The 11,009-nt window shown below is 39.4% G+C and overlaps 1 protein-coding gene across 1 annotated transcript; it reads right to left on the minus strand.

Annotated features, from left to right (window-relative positions):
- Positions 1 to 381: 381 nt before the first annotated feature.
- Positions 382 to 10,052, minus strand: LOC144667118 (geranylgeranyl transferase type-2 subunit beta-like). Its single transcript, XM_078528508.1, has 10 exons — positions 9,933 to 10,052; positions 9,719 to 9,826; positions 7,832 to 8,029; positions 5,726 to 5,831; positions 5,466 to 5,518; positions 4,867 to 4,977; positions 3,795 to 3,906; positions 3,110 to 3,198; positions 2,170 to 2,244; positions 382 to 1,193 (listed from the first exon to the last, which is right to left on the minus strand). Exons 1-10 carry the CDS (start codon positions 9,933 to 9,935, stop codon positions 1,053 to 1,055), a joined length of 996 nt encoding a protein of 331 aa, XP_078384634.1. The 5' UTR covers positions 9,936 to 10,052; the 3' UTR covers positions 382 to 1,052.
- Positions 10,053 to 11,009: the final 957 nt, after the last annotated feature.

Here is an 11,009-nt window from a genome sequence, read left to right on the forward strand (position 1 = left end):
CAGTACAGCAGTCGAAACATCACGATCAACGCCTCAAAGCGATTCAATCGTGAGACAAAAGAATAAACGTTCATCTTTCCTATCTCACACCACGATGAACAATAAACACATCTTTGATGACAACTTTATTGCTGTTGAAAATGAACAGAAATGTGTGTCAAAAATGTAGTTAACAATGTTCAGAAATCATATGAAGCTTATATCATGTCATAAACAAAAGTAAATGAACATCTCCACGAGTCATCAAATGTAGCAACGCGTCACCCCTTTGAAACTTCCCCGTGAAAGGCACTGTTCATTATATAAGGCACTAACTATATATAACTATATAACTATATAAGGCACTGTTCATTATATAAGGCACTAACTATAAATTTTGTAAATTTTAGTACTTTTTAACTAATATTTCAGTTTTTAAACTGATATACCTGATGTAATAGCTTTAGGAGTCTAGAGTCCACAATTAGTTTTCGTTTTAAGTGCTAATTACGCTCTTTTTTTATAAGAATGTCCATTTTTGGGCTAACGCTGAACATTCTTAGTTTTTCGACGATTTGAGGCTGTGAGATAATGCGGTACGTCTCCCTTAAACGCATTAAGATTATACTTTAAGGTGGTGGAAATGTTGTTTTCTTGTTGGATTTGACAGAGGTTGATTCGTACTTGTCATTTTTCGCAAAACTGAAAGGTAAAAAATAGTAATAAAGTTTTTACTCGGAAAATTTCAGCCTTGGGTACGTTCTTAGCTTGTTCTTACATTAGCCTTTCTCAGCCTTTATATTCTTGTTATTAAAAAGGTTGTAATTAAAAAGAGTGTCCTTAGACACTTCAACAAAGTTATTCCTTCATTCACTGTTTTGTTTGTAGCCTGCGCAGCTGGCGGGATTTCGCGCGCAAAGCACTCGATTGAAATCCCTCCACGCGCGAAATCCGGCCAGCCACGCAGGCCTTTTGGCGCGTAAATTTCTGAATTAGCTCGTCGCGTCGCTGGTTCTACAGGTTCTTGTTTCTTGTCGTGTCTGGTCACGTACAGGCTGCAAAGTCAACAGCTCTCATCCCAACAACTCAGGTCGAATTTGTAATCTTTCAATTGTCTCTTCAGGTAAGCAATAAACAGGATTGACCGGTTTAACCTCGGATGATCCAAGTAGCGATAAACCGGCCAAACCGAACAGTGTATGGAACGGATCGACCTGAAAAAGAAAACAGACGGACTTACGTCACATACAGTATTGACAAGTATCCACTATAGTCAAACGAATTAAAGACGTCGATTTAAAGAAAAATTTGGCTTACCGATAAAATAAATGTTTTTATTCAGTACAACTCGTATGTCACTTTTTTTGAGCTTGACAGAATTATTACGTTGCAATGCGACAAAGTTCGTGTTTTGCCTTCATTTTAGCTGATAACCAGATACTATAAAACCAGTGTATAATTACAGTCTGGGGCAGTGTCGGTAGTCTCACGGGGTTCTTTCATGTAAGTACAACAAAGACAGGAAATGTCCCATCAGTTGATAAAATAAAACCTCTTTGAACGTTAATAAAACTAGCCTGCAGACAAGACAGACAGACTTCCGGCTTCTGTTTTACGCCACCGGAAATCCGTCTGTGTTCGCGCAGGCTATAACAAAACAGGGATAAGAGTTCTGTAAAAGTTTGTCCATATTGAAATCGTGGCTGGCCATTCTCACTTCGTATAATCACTACTGTATTCTTGAAAGGTTCTCGAAATTAAGACTTTAGTAACCTTTTCCCCTTTTGTCTGTGCAATGTCAGTAATGCCAGCCGAACCACTCTTTTATATTACCCATTGACACCCTGCTACATAACGGCTCACGTTCACATCAAACCAATTCCTTAAATGGGCTAAGTCACTTGCAACAAATCTTGAAAAATTTGGCAATTCTTTTCAAGTTTATCGTTTGTAATCCGTCTTAATCTTAGTCAGTTGAAACCATCCTTGTTCATTTTCGAGTTTTTATTACTCTGTTGTCGTTTCTCTACTTTAGAAAACTATTATTCTGAAGTTTCCTTCAATTTGAAAGTAATCAGAAAAAATGTGTTAGATACCGTGGCATAGCTCCTTTAACGACCCTCAACAAACCCACTAATACCATCTCCTCGGGATTCTGGGGTATTTGACGGATTATACCGGCAGCCTTACCATATCACCAGGTCTGTCAGCAAATCCGCCTGTTTCTTCATCTTGGCAAGCAAGAATGTAACTCCGTAATTTGTCCTGGTTAGTTAAAAGAAACATTTATATAACTGTGCTTCGGGGAAACATTATCTTTAAGTCACTTTTTATATTGGACGAAAAAATAATAAATAGCATATTAAGGGCCTGTTTATATGGAGGAGAGTTGTCCCTGGTACGAGGGTTACCCTCCATACCGAGCCACCCCGGGCGAGAGAGCTTTTCATACGTTTCTTTATAAATAGCTGCGAACTGTTTATATGAGAAATTGCAAAGCTGGCTCGGGGAGCAGGGTGACCCTTGGTGGAGGGTCACTCGCTTTGAAGGTAGGGTGACCCTGGGGAGCGAGCCAACTTTTTTTCATATATTATAATAAACACTTTGGTTATTTTCGCCTCGCCTACCAGGGACAAGTTGACACATACAGAGCATGCGCAAACGCTGCAGTCGACCAAAACAAAATTGCAGATACATTGAAATCGAAGTCGGCGGTAAATTTGTCCAAAAAATGGTCGTGGTCGATGTTTCAGCGTTCCTTATTTAAAAAAGGCAGAGATAATAGATGTTTCAAAACAACTCTCGCCAGTCTTTTGAACCGAGAGGGCTAAGTTTTGGCTCGGTCAACAGGGACAACTTTTTCATATAAACGCTCGGCAAAAGATAGCTCGGGGAAGAGGGTAGCCCTCTTAACAGGGACAACTCTCCTACAGCTCTCTAAACAGACCCTAAGGCATAATAGACATAAGAGGTGATAAAAAAGCAAAAGGGAACATCTTCCTGACAACCTTAAAAACCCTTCTGACAAGTCTAAGCCAAACATTTAATGTATGGGCACACAGTGGCAATAGATCTTTAAAAGCTGAACATTTCAATCGCGTTTTTTTTTTTTTAGTTTTACTTAACTTACCTTGTCGATCCAATGTAATTTGCCTATAATCTTGAGCGATGCCAACACCCACCATGAGTAGCAAACGTCAGGGAGTTTCTCTGGTCGGCCTGGAATGAATAAAAAAAAACATGACTTGGATTATTACAACAGAATTGACCCAAATTACGTTTAAGGGGGGGCGGTAAGACATGTTCTACTTACTGCAAGTTGGGACAGTTCAAACAGCATTTCTCAGTAAAAGAAGCAATTAGATTGCCGTTACAACTCCCCGAGGAACTATCATATGAAACGGAGGACGAGGATGCTCTTTGAAAAGCTTGAATTGAATCGCAAAAGGAGACCAATATGCACGTGACTCAAAAGATGCCTAATCGGTTTAGATTGCCAACACCAACAAAGTATGACAGTGTTTTTTTATTTTCTTCACGTGCAACTCCTAATGAGACCTTTACAGCTAAAAATATTGGCGTGCTGTCCTGAACTCCCTAAGTGAGACAAACATCTGCTATTTACATCCTTAAGCGATACAACGAGCATCCTCCTCCCTTTATATGGCCCCCAGGGCATTACACTACACAGAACTGTACCCTCTTACCCACTGGTGGTTTACCATAGTTTTCATTCATTTACACAGAAATGCGTTTTGTTTGGAGAGGTGATGCACCTCTATTTTGTACAATTTATTATATTCTTTCCATCTTACCATTTAATCCACCTGATGGAAGCTGTCTTTCACACAGCCACCATCCCAACATGTCAGCATTCACATGATGAAGAGAATCCGCTATTGCTAAGGCGCCTAGACAGCAGTAAATCTACAGAGAAAAGTTTATAGACATGTAAATTGGATGTTTCTCATCTCACACTGCCCTGCCTGCTGGCTGTGCTACTGGCAAAGTTTTACACTGAAGATTGTGATTTAAATTTCCATAATTTTGTAGTTAAGAATGCAAATTAAATCTGCGTTTTCAGTACTGACTGCTAATAATGAGGTACTTTGGTTCTAATTCAAAAACTCAAAAAGTGACAAACTGTTAATATACTGGCTGTGTAAACAGTCTGGCTAAACCAGAGATGGCTCAAACTGATCTTCCTTAGGGAAGGGCCCAGCCCCTTCTTGTTTCAATAAGAGCTGGGGATATTTCCTTTGGGCTTTCTAGCGGAGCTCCCCAGCAGCACAAAATGGCTGCAGAGCGGAGCCCCATAACCATAGAAATAGGAGAATCATGCATGCACCAAAATAGAAGAACCATGCATTCAATTTTTCATGGTCATCATGGCTAGCGGCATGGTTTGCAGGCATGTGCTCTCTTTGTCCGTATGACATCATGCAACATGACAGCCATACTGCAGAAATAGGTTAACGTTAATGTTAACATCAGCTTACACTTTTGTAAACCTTTGATATCGAACATCCATGTTATGGCCAAGGCATATGCTGACCACTTTCACATGACCATATCGCAGGCTCAGGTGTAGAGCTCATCAAGTTAACATGTTTTCTGAAGTTGACCGCTGACCAGGTAATAGTTTTTCATTGGATTATTTTTTTCCATTGGATTTTGTCTATGGTCAGTAAATTCAGATTTACCGGTAAATAAAGGGCAAAAATAAATAACCAGGGAGCTCTGCTTTTAGCCTTGGCTAATTCTATTTAGTATTTTCAACAAAAAGTAGAACCCTGCCCCACTCCTTGGCCCCTTCTCTTGATCCGCCACTGAAAACAGTAAAATATACTTTAAAAAATTGAAATAAAGCAATTTAGCACTACTGACCTGTCCTGAGTGTGATTCAGATCCTGGCCTACATCCAAAGCCACCATCAAAATTCATACATGACAATACATATTCCACAGCCTTCTGAAGGTTAACTGCATCCAAACGGCCCTGGTGATAAAACAAATACCTGTAGTTACATTTCTTAGTTTATCTCTCATCCTTTCAGGTGAACATTTGTTTTTGCTATTAAACTACAGCTGGAGATGTGGAGGCCTAATGGTAAATGTGCCGGACTTCAGATTAAGCAGTCTCAGTTCTACCCCTGGCTGGGGTTTTAGGATTGTGTTCTTGAACAAGATGCTTTACTCAAATGGGTATCAGTAAATTTAATGCATCAATAATGCTGGGAGGTGATCCTGCAATGGGTTGGCATCCTATTCAGAGGGGAGTAAAGATACTGGTACTTCTAGTTGCTTAACTGCTACAGAAATAGGATAAAGTCTTGAAGGAGTTTAGTATTATCTTTACTAAACTACTGCTTAGGGACAAAGTTATATCTGCAAATTTTCATGACTACTATTATTATAGAAGGTTCCACTAACAAGGAATTTTATATAATGCACATACATGTAGGATAAACAAACAGTTGAACCTACCAGCAGTTTCAAGGTGGCAAAGGCACAGAATGAAAACCTTGTATCCACTTCTCCTATGGATAAAAGTAAATAGGATTAACAAGTTCAAAATAAGAATATATAGTTTAATTCTGGCCAACAATCTAGCGGTCATCAGCTTTGTTGTAAAGTAGTTAAAATGATATTGCTATCAGAACATCAGCAACCGATCTTCATTTTCCACAAGCATGAATTCAATAGAATAGAATACGGCAGAATAAATAAAATACATAAGTACAAACCCCACTTGTCGCCTACAAATGATCCATCAGCTTGTTGGAGTTTACATACATAATCCACCGTCTTTTCCACATCAATCAGCTCAATGCATTCATAAAGAGATAGAATCTAAAAAACAGCAAATGAATAATGTCAAGTTTTAAAGATGAAAAGACACCATGAGGTGAAATTTGTCATCAAAATTTGGTTCTTGCACAGGGCTGTCACTAATTTGTCAAGTAGGTGGGGAAATGAAAAATGTAGCCGGGGGACAAGATTTTTCTGTTGTAGGTAAGGTTGTTGGGGGGGGGGGGGGGTAGGGTTTACGAAACAACAAGAATTTGTTCCTAATACGAATTTGTTTTAATGCAATTTTTACGCCATGGTAACTTACAACTTTCTCTTTCCCTACTCCATTCCACAAGAATCTGACAAGTTTTCGAAAGTTATCGTTTATTATGGGATTTGAAACGGCCTGACTTGTGACTAATGGCGTGACAGAAAAGAGAAGTTGAGGAAGACTGGGAATGAGTGAAAGTCACTCGTGAAAAAGACCAAAAAACATGGCGTCGGTAACGTGTTGGGAACGTCAAACTGGTTTGTTTTTGTTTGTTTTTCTTGAACCAAAACCATTGCTTTGTGAAATGAACATAACAAAACTTTCTGCACTTATGTAGAATACTCAGACAAGCCAATGTTTTGTCATACAAAGTACGTGTAGTAACGCATTTGAGCCCTGTACGACTCAGGGATCTGTGTTTATTGACAGGTAGCTGATTAAACAGCATTAAAACAGGCAAAAGGAGAACACACATAATGTTGCAAGTTTACAGTTAACTGATCGCCAATTTTTTTTTGTGTGGAAAGTGTTCAAAGTTTAACTATGGAAAGTCCATGTGTGACTATTACTGGGCCACATGCGTCTTGCACAATTTCCTTCATGCGTCATCCAGGCCACTTGTCGATTCGAAGAGAAATGCTGAAGCCCAAACTGTTGTTTCTTCAGTTAATCATAATCTTACCTTGAAGCACAGCCAGAAGATAAGAAGGGATCCAGTTTTATTCGTTTATCCACTTTTGCCCTCCGTTTTTTCGATGACATTTTCACGTGGAGCCGGAATCTCCGACAACAAGAGAATCCGAATGAAACTAACACGTAAATCACGCGCTTTCAAAGGAAGATGACATTGTTCAATATTTACGCTTTTTCAATCACAGCCTCAAATGAAATGTCAATCGCTCTCTTTAAAAGGTGAAAAATAATTTGAATTAATAAACTATTGATTTGTCTTTGATACACAATTCTGTTATTTGATGTATTTTTCACTTTCCATGTTTTGGTTTTGTATCAAAGTAGGCGGGGCTCAAACTCGTTGTAGCCGGGGAAAATCCCCGGCCCCCGGCCCTTAGTGACAGCCCTGACTTGCAGGTGAGGAGACCAAATATAAGGCTAAGCATAGTTGTTGTGTTAACCTGTTGTTGAGACAAATAATCAGGTTGTTGGCAAGGCAACATGTCACATACTAAATGAGTAAATGAATGAGTAACCTTTGAGAGCAGGGATGGCGCAGTGGTGAGAGCTCTCGCCTTCCACCAATGTGGCCCAGTGAGTTCGATCCCTGGACCCAGCATTACATTAGGGTTAAGTTTGTTGTTGGTTCTTGTTCTTACTCCAGGGGTTTCTCTCCGAGTTCTCCGTTTATCCTCCCACCACAAAAACCAACACTTCTAAATTCCAATTCAATTGGGAATCCAAGGGCCACAGGTTTGTTAGTCGCAAGACTATTAAGTGCCAGCATTGTAAAATAGAGACAATTTATTTTATTTTAACCTGCAAATGGACTTCATTTCACCCATGAGGATTGATGACACTCCTAGACACTTTATAGTGATCCTCTAGACTTGCCAAAAGGGGTGGAAAATGGGAAATTCAAGGCTGCGAAAAGACTGGACTAACCCTGCAACCCGAGGCCCATTCGTAGCCTTCCAAATAAAATCGAGGCTATGAGCCTCGTCAAATTTGACTAAAATTTTGCAAGAGGCGTGTACTTTAAAGGACGACTCACTACCACTACAAGCCACCTTTGGAATTAGAAAAGACATACTTTGTGACATATTTCACATATTACCTGAATTGCACTAAGTGTGTACAGGAGATGAGGGTCATGGTTGTGGCTGGCACTAAACCCACCATTATCATGTTGACAAGACTTGACAAACTCAATGATTTCATCCTTCTCCATCATATCCTGCTTGTTCATTAGAAACATTGAGGTAAGGCCCCAGTAGACGCCACTCATACGCAGATACTCTGTTATGCAGTACTCCTGAGAGAATACATCAAATCATCAACACAGTTGTATTTGAGAGTGATAAATGATCGTCGCAGTGAATTTCCAATTTAAGCAATTGGAATAAAGAAGCCTGAAAAAAATTCAGGGCTTCAACGGGATTCGAACCTGTGACCTCTGCGATACCGGTGCGATGCTCTACCAACTGAGCTATTGAAGCCACACATTGGGAGCGAGGTCAATTGTGAGTTCAACGAATCCCATTGGAAATTCACTGCGATGATCATTTATCACTCTCGTATACATCCGCAGTTCATATATGAATCATTTCATATACATTACATCTTCACTCCTCTCACGGGAAAATATGAACTAACAATTGACCTCGCTCCCAATGTGTGGCGTTAATAGCTCAGTTGGTAGAGCATCGCACCGGTATCACGGAGGTCACAGTTTCGAATCCCTTTGAAGCCCTGAATTTTTTTCAGGCTTCTTTATTCCAATTGCTTAAATTGGAAATTCACTGCGACGATAATTTATCACTCTCATATACATCCGCAGTTCATATATAAATCATTTCATATACTTTACATCACAGTTGTATTTATTTGTCAGACATCACTAGCAAGAATTATAATTCAACAAATTTTGATGATGCTCGTATATGGCAGGATGGCTTGTTACCTGTCATCCATCAACCCTCAGAGTTAAGACCATTTTAGTTGCCATCGCGACTAAAATTTTGGAGCTGGCTGAGTGACTAAAATTGAGTAAAAGGATTGAAAGCGTGAGCTTAATTTAGCGACTCACATTTTTCACTGGCGACCAAATTTGAAGAGTCGGTGGCCAAATGGCCAATAAGGAAAACATAAACTTGGAGGGTTGTCCATACATAACAATGTTTAACAATTATCCTGAGAAATTGCAGGGAATATCGCCTGATATTGTTAATTAGTATATACATGTACTAAAACAGTGGATAGCATTGTTGGCACACCCTGACTGGCTACTTAAACATGGGATATCCTTCGCTGTTCACCTCCGAGCAACTCGTGTGCAAAAACTGTTATCCTTGACAGGAATACATGAGTTAAAAGTACTTAATCCTTTTTGGGTTATGTCATCTCACTGTTATAGTATTTCTACAACAACTATTCACCTCAGTTTACCAAGCTGCTTCGTGGCTTGGTAAACATCCACTGCTAGCCACCTCACTTTGGTGAATAGTTGTTAATTACCAGTGACAGACTGCCCCCACTTTTCTATCTTAAATCCAACAAGTGTGATTGGAATAGTTGCTTTATTAAAAACACCAAAAGAATTGCAATATTTGAGATTCCTGGCTGTTCTCACTGACGTGTATGCCTACTATATTTATATTTGTGGTCCATGGTATTAAGCTCATATACCATGCATGGCCTGTAAGCCAATCAAAGCTCAGGAATTGCAATATACCATGGCTAGTTTTTAATAAATGCTGATAGACCATGGTTGTGCATACACCATTTGAAAAGAAATACACTATTTTTCTTATAATAAATGTTTCTGACTGCTAAGAAGCTAGACGTTATAAAATCAACATTTGAGTTTTAAGTTGAGTCGACGTTTTGTAATATTCTCATCAAGAAGTTTTGATTGTTAGAAGTTCTTGTCCTGTGTGAATGAGATGGACCTGACGGCAACAATTCATAACGTGCAAAATATAACTTACAACATCTTACTTACATAATCATCTTTCTTCTTTCCATACGCTGCGATAAAATCAGCGTGTTTCTCCAATAATAGTTGTGTTGGAGAGTTGGGTGGAATTTTAACATCTTTCACTTGAGATCCCTAAAAACAAGGGCGCCCAAATTTATCGTTTTAAAAATAACACATAAAACCTGCAGAACCAGTGAAAACGATCTAACACTACTATTTTTTAAATCCAATTTTTTACCATTTTACAAAATGTTATTTGTTCCACAGAAATCCCATGAGTAGGACGCCATCTTGTAAAGTAACTCCGCTGGTCACTCTGATTGACACTTGTAAAAGAAGGCGATAGTTCCCAGGCTACCGCCAAGGCCCACCCCAGTGTCCGCAGACATAAGGGTACGGGGGGTACGAGCTGCGCGGTTTTGAAGCCCTTGCAATTTTTCAGCAAGGCCCTTGTTACAGCTTCCCCACACTACGTTGCAATAATCAAATTGTGGTTGAATAAGGCTATTATAAACTAGGATTAAAATATTAAATTGAGTGAGATGCCGAATTTGTTTAATTGCACCAATGGCACAAGCTATCTTCTTAGAAATGTTTTCAATTAGAGGGCCAGAACTTGATTCTTTGACCGGAAAGCCAGAACTCATCAAATACTACCTGCTACAAGACAAGGAGGTCACAATACAAAACGAAAGGTACACAGTGTGTACAGGTGGCTACGTGTTGTTTCCATATCGAATGCATCGGACAAATGTAACACTATGCCAATAACAGATCAAGTCCGCATACTTCACGTGCCAAACGCAGTGAGGTTATATAACAACGCGGCAATTGTAACACAGTTAATGACGCATCAAGCCCCCATAATTCACGTGTAAACAAACACAGTGAGGTTATATAACAACGCGAATGAATCGGGGAACAGTAACACTATGCCAATTACACCTCAAGTCCGCACAATTCACGTGTACACAAACAGTGACGGAGGTTATATAACAAGACATACAACACCTACAATGCACATATGCAAGTAGCCAAAAAAGTGAGAAAAGTCGCCAGGAAGTTTTTCTTACAGCCCCTTTTCCCCTCCCATGGACTGAAAGAAAATCATGAATTTCAAAATGCAGCCTGAAAATTGATTGCTGTCCTTTAATTTATTGCACAACGAAAGCAGTCAGGGAGCCAAAAGTTAAAATCATCCAATCCGAGTGCTCCATTGCACTCTCACAGCCTATTGTTAAACCGAATCGATTAGCGCGAATTAATTACTGGTATGCAAATAACTACACACGTGTGTAGCGATATCTTTTCTTTC

The sequence above is a fragment of the Oculina patagonica genome, chromosome 1 (assembly GCF_052425735.1).
Source record: "Oculina patagonica isolate OP01 chromosome 1, crgOcupat, whole genome shotgun sequence".
Taxonomy (NCBI): domain Eukaryota; kingdom Metazoa; phylum Cnidaria; class Anthozoa; order Scleractinia; family Oculinidae; genus Oculina; species Oculina patagonica.